This window comes from Vanellus vanellus (assembly GCF_965231255.1).
Source record: "Vanellus vanellus genome assembly, chromosome: 4".
NCBI lineage: Eukaryota > Metazoa > Chordata > Aves > Charadriiformes > Charadriidae > Vanellus > Vanellus vanellus.
The window spans coordinates 2832425-2846575 of NC_138909.1; the positions used below are offsets into that span (position 1 = coordinate 2832425).

At 43.9% G+C, this 14151-nt stretch overlaps 1 protein-coding gene across 1 annotated transcript in view; it reads left to right on the forward strand.

Annotated features, from left to right (window-relative positions):
* Positions 1-14151, forward strand: part of FRAS1 (Fraser extracellular matrix complex subunit 1) — a gene marked incomplete at both ends in the record, with an annotated part of 162350 nt that overhangs the window by 103473 nt on the left and 44726 nt on the right. Inside the window, 8 exons of the mRNA XM_082482436.1 lie at positions 1257-1403; positions 4936-5082; positions 6612-6752; positions 6971-7111; positions 7730-7873; positions 8497-8767; positions 10280-10364; positions 13285-13611. Of these exons, the coding sequence (XP_082338562.1) occupies positions 1257-1403; positions 4936-5082; positions 6612-6752; positions 6971-7111; positions 7730-7873; positions 8497-8767; positions 10280-10364; positions 13285-13611 (1403 nt within the window). The remainder of the gene's footprint in view (positions 1-1256; positions 1404-4935; positions 5083-6611; positions 6753-6970; positions 7112-7729; positions 7874-8496; positions 8768-10279; positions 10365-13284; positions 13612-14151) is intronic.

The following is a 14151-nucleotide window of genomic DNA, read 5'->3' on the forward strand; positions in this document are numbered from 1 at the left end:
ATTAATAGGATACATTTGCCTCATCCACTGTGGTATTTTAAATCTCTTCAGTCAGACTAAGAAGAGCAAGACGTGGGAGACAAAGGGATGGAAAGTAAAGAGGGAAAGAAGACAAGAGAGGTGGCATAAAAATATCTTTTCAAAAATGCAGGGAAAGAAAAAGATAGTAATGTGCTTCCTTACTCGAGGCAGTCGATGGAATTGCTGGCGATGAAGAATTGCAGAAGGATGTTGTACGACTGAGTGTCTGGGCAGTAAAGCAAGAGGTGTTAAGTTTGGTATAGGCAGATGTAATGATGCACACGGGGATTCCCGCTTCTAACCTCACACACAGAACGTTGGCATCCTTGCCGTGATCTCGAAGTCATGGTCAATCACCCCGTGAAAATGGCATCCCAGTGTTCAGCAGCATTGAAAAGGTAAGTCAAATGTTAGGTCCGAGTACAAAAGGAAAGAGGAAGAAGAGTTTGTTCTGCCTGCCCTTGTCTAAAGGAGCCGCGTGCTCTGAGCAGTTCTGCTTATCCGAGAAGGGAAGGGCAGCAGGACTGAACGTGGGGGATGAAGGGCTTCCGTACAGCGAACAACTGAGTCGACCACAGCGCTTCAACCTGAAAACCAGGAGACCTTAGGAGGGGAGAAATATGACAGAGACCTACAAAGTAATGAGTGAAATGAAGAGAGGGCACACAGAGATTCACTGTTCTCTCTGTGTTGCTTTTTCCAATAGTTAGCAGCTGCACAACTCCGGCCGAAGTAGTGGATGTAATTCTTCCGGGAAGTGTGGAGCTGTCAGAAAAGCACTAGATGGTTCCTAAATAGGCAAAGCATATCATGCTTAGGAGGATCTGACCTGAAACTAGTTGAGAGAAAGCATGAGAGGGAGGTACTGATACACTCTTGCCCTTTTTTTACTCTTTTCTGATAGACAGGTCTTGGCCAGATCCTGTAGGGTTGTTCTAAAGGAGAAGGGAAGGTTGAAGAGAAGAGGAATGGGTAAAAACAGAGAGAAAGGAGAAGAGGGAAGAGAGCTAGTGTGCATGTCACACAGAGCACAAATAAACCCATTTAATCCATCTGTCACAAGCTGGGTTGGCTGTGCTTCTGCTCCTGTGCACTGGGCTTAGACTTAGTGGAAACTTTTGGTGCTCAATGTCATCATGCTCAGTCTCTGAGAGCGCTTCCACTGAACCTTGAGAAACTTGCTCGAAGATCTACTTTCCCTTGAACAGAAACACTTGCTTTTGCTGTCCCCGCAGGGTGTCACCCCTCATGTAAAACCTGCACCGGCAAGGGTCCTCTTTCCTGCTCTTCCTGCAACACCAGCCTGGTTCTCTCCCACACCAGCACCTGTGTGCCAGTCTGTTCCCCAGGATACTACAGGGATGACAGGCAGACCTGCAAACGTGAGTCTCTCTCTCCAAGCCGTCTCTCCTTTCCACAATGTATTCACCGACATGTCTTTTCTTGTTCCTTCACTTACTCTTCCTCTTGCCAGGAGAAGAAAGATTTCAAGTGCCTAAAAATTCGATGTGAGTTGACAGAGGTGATTAGCTGCCTTAGAAACAGAGCCTGCAGCATGGTTTAAATTTGAACACAGTTGCAGTTTTGTTATCGACTTCAAAGGCGAGAGGCTTTGGGTCCCCTAGTTAAAATCTGCAGGAGAGTTTGCATAGGCTTCCTTGTTGTCTAAGGTGGTACATAGAGAAGAGGCTAAAAGTACCAGTGGATTCTAGGCTTCGTGAAAACTTGACAAGTTTAGACCAGTTTGAATCAATTCTTACTAAGGCAAACCCCCTCCCCCTGTACAACCTGCCGGTACCTGCCACAGAAACTGTTTTAAGACTGTAGCATTTCTGCTACATTTCTTCCACGTGTGAAACCTCAGTAGAAACAAGGTACAGCTTGGTAGGCACAGTCCAGACTGACTTGAGCTGCGATATTTTTACCTCCTAATGAACCGATGCAATTGATCTGGTGTTAAGTCCAGTAATGTTTTATCCTACTCCTGCTGTCCCTTGTGAACCTCTCAGGGCTCCTCTTTTCCTTTATGTTCACTCTGGCCCTGATATCAGTTGGATTATTCCTCACATAATTATTGGGCTCGATGTTCCAAAATGCAAAATCATATGGCCCAGAGACATAAAAAATATTTTTAAAACCCTGCTTGAATTGACCCACTGTAATACACACACCTAAAAACGAGTGCTTAAGAGGTTTGGTTGCTGTGAACCTGAACGCTCAGATTTGTTAAGTCCTGCTTTACCCTGATTTAAATTATCCTGATTTATGATAAAACAGCTCTGTTGCACTGCACGAAGTATAGGTATCATTGTCATCCTATCTTGACCCAATTTCTTTATTGATGAGGTCCTATAGGAGGAAGCTGATATGGTTGTCAGCTTTACCTGCCTTTTGTTGAAATATATGGTTCTCCTGAAACTATTATTTCCATCTTTTCAGCAGAAATTGAGACACCTTGCATAAGTTCAAGGAAATAGGTGGAAGACTTTGTACCATTCTTCCGTTGACAGAAAAAAAAAAAAAGGGCTATTCAATAATAATGGGAAAAGGAAGGTAATAAAAAACATTAATAAATAAAAAAAAAAGAATCATGGGATTCTCACTGTCGTGGCTAGTTTTGTACAAGCTGTACGAGATATTCACTGTTCTCTCCTGCAGTATGGATTCTCTTATTGCTCACTACACCAGAATACCTCCCTTCCTAATGAAAAAGCCTTTTTCTAATGAAAATGTTCCTATTGATAACTTCTCCCTTAGGACGTCATGGTAGAAGTGGAATGTTCCTGAGGACTGTACCCTTCCTGAATTTGGTTCAGTAGCTCAAATGCAAATAGATTTTTGCAAGCAAATTCAACTACTTTAATCTCCCTATTGCAAATGGCTTTTTAAGAAGTGTATGTAATCCTTGTGGCAGGAGGCTTAAGGCAAAGTGTGTTGGTGCATTGGATTTTTGTCATTCCAAGTGTCACTTATGCCTTTTCAAGTGAAGTACTGCTGATAAGCCGTGTAGGTATAAACTGTCCCGGGCTGCTGGAAAACTACCACTTAGAGGTAATGAAAATTGTTTAAACGGAGGTTGGCTGTTAGGCTGAGAAAATTTGGTCTCTCTTCAATATTTTATTTTAGTCGCATTGCACTTTTGAGGAACTCAGGTTTGGAATGAAGTTCAGAGAGATGCTGAGTGCGTGTATGGACTCTTGGAGATGTTTTTAAACTCAATGACATACTGGCCGAGGAACAGTGCAAAGCTTCACAAGTTCTTCATGAGTTTAAAAATGCAGATATGGATTCATGTTGATAAAACAAGCAGACAGGATTGCTTTCAAATACAGTTTTTGCTTGCTGGAGTGCCTCCGCGGGTAACCCAATTTCTATAGATTTAGACCACATGTGGAGTGTTTTATCATACTTTTAATAGTTGGCTTTTCACAGTGCTTGCAAATAGTACTTTTTCCGTGTAGTATTCTTAAGTTAATTGAAATCAGACTTGCACCAGAGCACGTAAAACCAGCTACTAGGTTCTTTAGGTAAACATTTTGTTAAAAATCATTTGTAACTCAGTAAAATACAGACCTTCTGTGACATTTTTTAGATAAGCTAAAACAAGTAACTATTTTGAAGGACACTGGGCTCAGGCTTCAATGAGAGCAATGTGGGTGTTCTCGTATTTACTTCAGTATTTTGAGGCTTTGTGGATATAAAATTCTATCTTGAATTAAAAGCAAATTGAAGTGGATTTCCACAATTGGCATAACACCAAATTAGCGTTCCACAATTAGCGTGTCACCAACATACTACATCAAATAATGTCAGTATTTAGCACCTGAACTGTAGTTGCGCTAAATCCTATGAGATTTTTTGTTTGTTTTTACCATTAAAAATGGCCAGCTATGCTTTATTCTTTAGTTTAATCACTTGGGCCTGTGTTTTCAGAGCTTTTTCTGATTTGTCATAAGTAGGGAATTGAGCTTGGCCAAAGATTCTGACTCTGTATGGATTTAGCGACGCTCAGGGGTAGTTGGCCAGGAATTTAGAAGTCCCTTTTGCATACACCATCATTGTGCTTGCTTGCAGGGCAGTTACCGTTATTTGCATCAATTAGACATGTGGACCTCCGTGAGTTTCCTGCATATTATTTTTATAAAATTTCATCTCACCAGAATCAGAGCGAGCTTTTCAGTGCATAAGCAAAGGGAAATCTTTTTTGGTCTTTCATAGCACATTGCTATTAAATCTTCTGCTGTGAATTAGCTAAGAGCTCTGACATCAGCACTGAGTACGCTTGGCTGTTAGTACAGCCTCCTGAGCAGTTCAGACCCCGGACACCAAAGAGGTGAGTTGAAATATTCTGAACCTCTGGACTTTGATCCCTAGATTCAGTAAATCCCTGAATTATTTTTCCCTGGCGTCTTTATTTGCTCCCTGCAGCTCCAAAATCTCACACTGTGTGCAAATGAGAAGGTGCAAACATTATGTGAAGTTAAACGGGCCTTTGGTCCCACCAAGGTTTGCTCACTGATTGCAGCAGTCTACAATGGTCTCCAAATTTGTGCATTTATAAGTCTGGAATCACATGAAATGCAGGTTACTTAAAGAAAGTTAGCAAAACAGAGGCAGAGAAAGCTCTTAGTTGGGGATTTGAATTCAAGGTCAGTGCTTTACCCCAACCTGTCCGGAGGAGTGTAAGAAGCAGTGTGAGGAGACATAACAGTCTATTCCAAATGGAAGGAGGCTTTTTACATTTTGGAGGCTGCCAAAAGGAGCGTAAGAAGCAAAAACTCTGAAGTCTCCACAGGTGTCTCTCAAAGAGGACAAGAGGAGTAGCGAGGCTACGGGATAACACCATTTTTACTTGTGGGGTTGGCTGGTGCATCGGTTATTACAGTCATTTTCTTTGTCTTTGTCTTTCCGCAGCTTGCAACAGGCAGTGCCTGAGCTGTGAATCAGCTGCCGGCTGTACGTCTTGCAGAGATCCAGCTAAGGTCCTGTTGTTTGGAGAATGCCAGTACGAGAGCTGCGCTCAGCAATATTATCTGGATTTTTCCAGCAAGACTTGCAGAGGTGAAAAATACATTGTTGGCTTAGGGAGAAAAGGAAGGAAAAAAAAAAAATTGCAAGTGCCTTGGCTAAGAATCCGTTACGTTGTAGCATGATCCATGCAGATGGCCTGTTTTAAAAAGTGGGTGTGAAGGAGGGAGTTGTTGGGTGACAGACTACTTGCGAGGCTTTTACAGTTTTTTCTCGTTTTCGGCAGTTTGCTGTCACATACTTCAGCCTTCCAGTGAAACAAGATTATTGCAAATCCTTCTCTTGTAAATGATTTAGTAAGTGAGGCAGCAAACTTTTCAAGGGTCAGGTCCAGCAATTCATTTAGTCATGGGTCAGCTGAATAACGAGCGAGCTTACCAGGCTAAATCTTTTTTAGCGTGCTTATAGGGCCTTGTGTACTTACCTGCTTCTCTCTGTCTTATTAAATACTGCATCACTGGATGGCTGCAGAAACAACAGTTAGGAGTGATTTAAAAGACACATGGCTTGAAAGATATCCAGAACTCCCAAGGAGAGTGTTCCATAATGGAAATAAGTGAGGATAACTTGGCTTTATTGCAGCTAACACCACTAAGACCAGGATATAATACAAATTACTTGTTGTTGTTGTTGTTGTTCAGTGTTCATTTCTAGCTGGCTCTCTTAGTGAACCTAACTTCACTGAGTAGCGTCTGTCCTCTTAACATTGCGGTTCTTCAGAGAGGTGACGTTGTCTGGCGTTTAGGGTGTTGCAGTGAGGCAGGACTCTTGTCTCGGCTTCGTCTGGGACGTGCTGCATGGACTGGAGTAGTTCAGCTGACTTCATTGAGTCTTTGTTTTCCCCCCTTCTTGCTCTTGCCTGTTTGTCTGTCTCATCAACCAAACGTGTCTGTCATTAATTGCTGATACAGACCCTTTAAGTGCCACCAAGGAACAAACAGTAGTGTTGGCAGCCTGAATAGTCCTTGGGCACATGTGCGTGGTTGAGACTCTGCTGAAGACTGGAGAGGAGACAGTACATGGGCATGTGAAGGCAGATCTGGTCCCAGCTGGATCCAGTGTGTTTCTGGCCAGTGGACTTTCCAGAGGGGCATTTGGACTGTGAGGAACAAGGATTTCATTTTCTTTTGGTCAGAGTCGTTTGAAAGCATGAGATTGATGAAGCAGGGTGGATAATTGCTAACGAGCAACAAACTCGGTGTTGGCAGAAAAGGAGCATTGCTACTTATGGGATAAAGTCAGGCTTTATGGGCAACAAAACTGTGGCAGTGTTAGCAGGTCTGAATGCCGAACAAGATCCAAGCCTGCTCAAATTTGACATAGTTAGAACATGTTAAGTCCAAGAGGGGAAAAAAAAAAACACCCGTATCTTGAGTTGTAATAAGACACTCGGTACAAATCATGCTTTCTTCTTTTTTTTAGTCTGTCTTTTAACATTTTTTTACTGTTCTCTATGCTCGTAGGGCTTATAGTCCCATAGCTTGTAGACCCCAAGTGCTCAGCACTTTTATAGGGTGAGCACCCCACAAAGGGCTGCCCTGCATTGACTTTTTGTCTTCCAGAGTGTGACTGGAGCTGTAACGCTTGTAAAGGTCCCCAGAGGACCGACTGCCTGCAGTGTATGGAGGGCTACGTTCTCCATGAAGGAGCTTGTGTGGAACAGTGCCCTGCAGCTTTCTACAAGGAATCAGACACTTGCCAGCGTGAGTTCTTCTTGAGCGTTACTTCTAATGACTGCTGCCAACATGCTCCTCCAGTTTGTGCACGTCTTGCATTCAGAAGGCATGCTCTAGCTTCAGATCTCTCGCTGCCCTCCAGCACGCACACGCAGTAGAGCTGCGGTTCCTGCGGGGCGTTAGAGCAGGGGGCAGGAAGGAGCTGAAAGCGGTATTGAGCTGAACTCTTTATGCATGACTTTTAGGATGTGATCAACACTGCCTTCAATGTCGCCAACCAGATGAGTGCAGCCTTTGCGAAGCCCCGTTTTTCCTCTTGGAGGCTTATTGTGTTCACAAATGTGGGAAGCGATATTATGCAGACCATGCACAGCGAAAGTGCTCAGGTAAGCAAAGTGAGCGTGATGTGGTGGAGAGGGACCAGGGTTGTGGTCTGTGTTCTCTATACAACTGCTTTTTCTCTGCAAGGCTGAGGTGAAGAGGAAGCGCTGGGATGCTGTGCTAAACTTGCTGTTGAGGCGATGCAGTCACCTGAGAATTAGATAAGAGGCTGTATCTGCATTTAGACGTGCCTAATTCAGGAGGAATGAGATTCAGTGTAGATGGCGCTGGTGTGTGTGTGTGTGTGTACACGCTGTATATAGAAAAACAGGTATTAAAACCACATTTTTAGAAAGGTTCCAGTTGTATTTGTGGGTTAGCAAGCTGTGTAGTACTTGAATGTGTTTGGAGTATTTTCAAATTGGTGTAACAGTTACTTCCATTTGGAAGATCATCTGAGGTTCTCTGTAGTCAATGGGAAACAGTGGTCAAATGAGGAAGGAACTTCTGAACAACTCCTTTATCTCAACTCATTGCCCCTTCTTTTTGATTGTTTTTGTCAGATAGGTAAGACACAAATAGCAGTGGTGTTTCTGTTCCGACCGCGGGGCACAGCCCTGTGCACCAGCGGCTGCTTTGTTTTTGCAGTGTCTCAATGGGGTTGTGCTTTCCATCCGATTCAGCTTGTCCTCCTGGATGCCTGGAGTGTGACAGTGACAGCCTGTGCCACCTCTGTGACAGCACCACGTTTCTGAAGGATAAGATTTGTGTTTCTGCCTGTGGCCAGGGTTTCTATGGCAATACGTGGACGAGGGAGTGTGAAGAAGGTGAGTGTCTCTCATGATAAAGCAACAGAGCTGGCAGACTTGCAGCAGATTTTATGGCCAGAAGTAGTGATCGTTCAGTGGCATTTTTGGAATTCGGTTTTGTGGAGTTTTGTGTTGACTGTTAAAAGTTGCCAGCTGTTTTTCTCCAACTTTTTTTTTCGTAAAATGTGCATGTACATGGTTTTCTAAGTGAAGTTACCTAGTTAGGTATAGAGGCACGGTTTTCCAATCACAGCATCATTTGTCATCAGTGTAAAACAAATGAAAAAATATGTTGAGGGAAATCCCTTACTGAACCAATGGTAGTACTTACTTATCTTTTCTTTGTTCTAAATGAAGATTTACTAGTCCATCTGCAGGGCAGGCCAGTGTATATTGGCTTTGAGTTTTGTGATGTGGAACTCAAGATGGGAAGTGACTTTCCCAAGCCTCTCAAAATCATAGTGGGGATTGGGATGGATTGCATTTCTTCTTGAGATGGTGGTTGTCCACCTAGGTCAGTAACGAACAGGGCATTATAAGGGTCTGGTCTGTTAACCAAAAGATGGTAGTGATGGGCAGGATGCTAACACAGCCCACGGCTGTAATTCATTCAGTAATGGTTTTCGCTTCTTTCCTTTTAGCCAGCAGGCATACCTCGAGCTTCCATGTGAACAGTACATTCACAGTAGGAATTGGTGGGGTAAAGCCCCTAGACCTCTCTTTACTGGGTGTGCGTGATCTGGATGGTGACACAGGACAGCTCTTGTTCCGTATCGACAGCACTCCCTCCAACGGTAGGCTAGTGATGGTGGTGAAGGGGAAAGAGGAGCTGCTGAGCAAAGGCGACCACTTCAGCTGCAGGGATGTGAAGGAGAAGAGAGTCCGCTTTGTGCACAGCAAAGAGAAATCCAGGTGACTGTGTTGAAACTTTTCTCAGAGCTCTGGCCTTAAAAAAATCCATAGAATTGTTTAGATTGGAAAAGACCTTTAAGATCATCAGATCTAACCACTGACCTAACGCTGCCAAGCCCACCACTAAACTATGTCCCTCAGCACGTCTAGAAGGCTTTTAAATACCTCCAGGGATGGTGACTCAAGCACTTCCCTGGGCAGCCCATTCTAATGCTTGACAACCCTTTCAGTGAAGAAATTTTTCCTAATAGCCAATCTAAACCTCCCCTGGCATAACTTGAGGCCATTTCCTCTTGTCCTATCACTTTTTACTTGTGAGGAGAGACGCCCACCTCGACACCCACCTCGCTACAACCTCCTTTCAGGTTCCTGTAGAGAACACGTATTTCCTTGTTCCTTGGAAAGAGAGTGAAGCACACTCCTCGCTGCTGTTAAATAAATTACCAATGTACTTATACTGTGCCGTAGTATAAATGATGGTGCAGAACTTCTCTGTTTGTGGTATAAGAGGTCACTGTGATCCGGCTACCAAATGTGTTGTGCTTTGGGGATGCAGGAGTCTGTCTCATCTTTAGGATCTTTAGGATACTCTGCTGCGAATTTAAAACTGGCATATTACTCTGGTTCTTACAGCAATTTCTTGATACTGTCAGGAAGATGCTTTGCGGCATAATCTGCATCCAGCCATTACTTCTGTGTCTGCAATATGAGCTCTGTTAGTGTCCTGGGATAATTAGCAGTGATTAGTAGCTGGCAATGCTCACGCTGCAAGCGTGTCACAAGAAAGCAGATTTTTTCTGCTGCCAGGCAATAAGCCAGTCATCCTGCCAAATTCCACACTCGATTTACATCACCATGAAGCCTTGGGACTCGAATGATATCAGTGGAATTGTTCTAAATTTCTGCCTGTGTATATTAGGGTGTTCTTTGATCCGTTGTTCTCAGTGAGACTTTCAGGGTATCCTTCTGATACCAAGGGTTAGCTCATGTTCACTAGGCTTAAGGAATGCATTTCTGGATCATGCTCTTTTTTTTTGCCTGCCTGGTAGTCACAGAGAAATGTCAGGATCTTGTCTTGAGGAAACACAGCTACTTTATGTTCAAGGTTATTGTGTGGCATTACTGAAAAGTAAATGGGAAGCAAAAAAGCTGAAAAGTGAGAGCTGCTGTTCCAAAGCCAGATAGGTGACATTTTTCTTTAGCAGGAAATAGCTGACATTTAGAATCGCTGCTTTATGTTGGAGGTGCCATCCTATGTGGGTAACATTAGTTAAAGGGAAATGAGGGTATAGTATTACATAGTTAAAGGTATTTTATTACGTGTTGTGGCTGTTGTGAATCTTCAGAAAAAATACTATAAAAAACATAATTGAAAAAACTTGAGCTAAAGCTTCTGTCACTAAGCTAGTCATTTTTACTGAATGTATAATATTGTTATCATTATCGAATCCTGCAAGAGCACTTTATTAATTTATATTATCCTATATTTTGGCTTGTTGGGGACTTGTTTAGGAAAGGACAATTTTCCTTGAAGGTCAGCGATCAACAGTTCTTCTCCCATCCTGAGGTGGTCAACATACAAGCGTTTTCAACACAGGTAATGTAACCAACCTTGGAAACAACCACAAATTTTGTACCGTTTGGAGCCCTGGTTTCTTACAGTGATAACAAAGGAGCTGGGCAGAACTTGAGCTGGAGTTTAGGTCAGGCAAATTAGACTCAACTCTCACTTGTTGAAAGACAGCCAAGAATCGTATGGAAGAACTGGACTTGGAGTAAGTGACTGAAGAAGCTGGCCCATGTAATTTTACTTGTGTGGAGAGTGGTAGCTGTGCAATCATAGAGCAATTATCAGCGAGGGCTAAGGAGTCCCTGCTGTTTAGAATATTCTTGGGCTCCACGAATGGTCTAGTTCAGTCTCTTACTGCCGGGCAATTGAACAATGATTGATCCCTATGGTAGGGATGCTTTGACAGTCAAGAGCATTTACTTAAATGCTCTGTTCCAGGGCAGTTGGGAATTAAATCAGCATGAGCTATTTAAAGTGTGTCTCTTAAAGCGCTCACCGCTTCTAGGCAAGTTGACAGTACTGTCAAGTGTCCGTGTCTCTTGTATTATTGTTATTTAAAGACTGTAGCGTGATATCGTGGAGGGGCCTCACCCAAGGGATGGTGTACAGGCAGTAGGTCTGTGCCTCCTTTTCTGAGGGCAGGCTCTCTAAACGGCAGGGTATGAAGATGTACATTAAGGGAGAGGGCACAGCATTACAGAAAAGAGTCGTTCAAGCCCAGCCTGGCTGCGTGTGCCAAGCTCAGCCTCTCAGCAGGTCATATCGTCACATCCGTCCGAACAGGCAGTGATTCCCACTCGAGCTTCAGGTGTTACTCTGATGCTGATGCGAGGGTGCTGGATGCGCTGGAGCTGCCCGGACCAGCTTCCCGCTTGCTGCTGGTCCTGCTGGCAGCAAGTTCACTATGGGCTCACTTGAATGGGGTCCAGGTTTCCAAGGAGGCTTTGCAGCTTGCACTGAGCTTTTTCCGTAGTCAAACTGTCTAGTTGAAAGCTCGATCAGACAGCTTTGCTTGAAGGGAAGTTGTTGTGGCTACTTGGTATATTCTAGCAATGTAAAGAGACTTTAAAGTGCAAATGAGAGTCTGCTGCTCTTAAGGCCCATTTACATCCTCCAAGGGGCATTATATGGCTTGATAAAACTGTAACTGGAAATCTGGCTATCATCCTTTCTCTTTTAGTGCTGACTCCTTCCCGCCTACAAGCCTGACTCCGCGCCCATCCTCACAATGAGTAATTTAAGAAATGAATTTCTTTTAATCATTGCGGTTGTGGACGGGTTTGTGTCTGAAAGTGCTGGTGCTATTCTGTGCTTCATGCTGAGTCTAGTAGGAGTGTAGTCAGCAGCTCAAAAACATGGTGAGCTGCTGACTTGCTCACTGCAATACCATACTGGGGGCCTGCGGGGGGGGGCCCAATTTAATATATCTAGTGTTCCTTGTAGGAAACAACTCCCCCTGAGGTGCATAATTTCTGTGGTTCTCTCACAATCTTGAGACTGCACTGCTTGGGTTTTTTCCGGTTCGGGGTCCTAGAGATGTGGAAGCTTCAGGGGTAGGAATTATAATTTTTCTTAATTGCGCTTTGTTGCTTTTAATGATTGCATTCCGTATTAGTCATGCCATAACTTCTGGGAATTAGAAGTGTTCTAGTTTGTCCTTCAGTGTAAGCAAAACTGTGGATTTTGATCCTGTTGTGTGTCTATTGATTCTGGCTGGTGCTGAAATCTTTGCTTAGTGTAATCTCTTGTTTACCTCGGTAGGACGTTCACCTAAGTAAGAGCTGCAGTCACTGCTGCAGAATACATAAGTGAGGTTTAATAATAGGAATTTTGCCTGCCAATGCTTAATAACCCTGATAAGTTGTACACAGGTGAGATGGCAGCAGTTCGTGCCTGCTGAATGTTCCCAGGGCTTTGACTTCGTCTCTGTGGGATCACCCCCCTCCCGAGGCAGGGTATTACTGATGCCAAATGATGTTTATTGGGATCGATAGAGACTGCAGCTTTAAACTTTCGTGACGACGATGAACTAGGGAACTAATTTAAACCAGCAGAAATGTGGACTCTAGCTGATCTTCGTTCTAGGATGAACAGGGCTGTGTGGAGTCTTTGAAAATATGCTGATGGCACCCAGTTTTGCTGTCTTTGAGGTGGACTTTATCAGTTCCAGACAAACAAAGGCACATCTTTCAGTGTTAGTTGAAGGACTCATTTCTACTTAGAAGCATTAATTCAAGCTTCTGCCTCTCAGTTTGGCTCACTACTATTAGTATCCTGTGCAGTTTATTCTCCCTCTCCTGGTGTTCTTCCTTGCTTCCTTTTTTTTCCCCTCTCTGCAACTCATTTTAAACAGATAACCTGGGCACGCAGGTTGTCTGGGGTCTTATTCTCAAGTGTCATCACTCTGAGAGATGTCTTAAGTTATCAAAGCTGTAGGTTATACACAGGGAGAATGTGGTGCGTCTCTGTCCCCAACCCACCCTGCACTGATTATTCACAGACATAAATTTTCAGCATCTGAGGTGCCTGCGGACATGCCTGTAACGTGTAGACCTCCCAAAATAGTTTGGGTCTGTGTTTCCATTTGAATTTCCATGGCTGGTAAGAAGGCAAAGTTGTATCCCTTGTCTCTTATCCATGAAGACAGCAAAGGGAATACAGGCTCCTTTCCTAAGCTTGGTGTGGTATGAGAATCTTATTTTGATGTAACTAAATCGGTCTAAATTGCTAGATAGTCTTAGATCTGCCTGCTGGGGGGGGAAATGGGGAGAGTGATTCTCTGCTGCTTAGAAATAGGAGGTTTCCAGGGATGAAGTGAGCTAATTTCCTTGGTTTCCAGGGATGAAGTGAGCTAATTTCCTTAACCCCACATTTTTCATTCCAGACTGTGATCATGATCAAATTGCTAAGGTTTAGCAAACACCTGAGGGCTGCTTTTGTGTTTCAGGCGCCATACGTGTTCAGAAATGAGGCCCTCCTTGTCCACAAAGGGAAAATTGGAACTATAACAGAACTGTTGCTTGGTGTGAGAGACAGTGACAATCCTCAGGATGTTGTGCTGATGGTTTTAGAGCCTCCACGTCACGGGCGGCTGATCAAAACTCCTGGGAACTCAGCTTCTGCAGTCCACATATTCCAGCTGGATGACCTTGCCAACGGACTGCTGCGTTATGCTCACGATGGCTCTGACACTCTGGATGATGCAGTTCTTCTGCAAGTGAACGATGGGTACCACTTCCAGAACATCCTGTTCCACATTAAGATTGCTCCCAAGGTACGTGCTGTGGCATAAACCCTCGCAGGCAAATTAGAAGTCTGGGAAAGTATCACTGTGTCCCTGAGGTGTCACTAATCCTGTATTACCAACAGGCTGTGGTGAGAGACAGGAGAAAACAGTGGGTTGATTGAGTTTTGGAGGTCACCTGAATATTTAGTTTGCAACAGGAATGGCTCAGCTCAAATTGTGCAGCTTTGACAATTCTAAGTCCATCGTTATTTGATAAAAAGTTATTCTGAAGTTGCAGGTGAGAGTTTTGCACTGGCAAGGGCGATAAATTAGAGGAGCAGATGGTGGAGAGAGGGCTGATGAGATAGGCAAAGCAGTCACTGGGCTGATGGGAGACACAAAAGGACCACACACGAACCAAACAACTTGCCCAATAAGGTGTATCACTGGTACTGCGGTGGTGGTGGTGTCTCCTGCTGTTTACTCAGCGTTGCTCCACTGAAGTCTTTCACTTGATACATCTTTCTCTTTGACAGCTTCCCAAATGACAGGCTGCAGATACCCAAATTCAGAAATTATTAAGAGGTG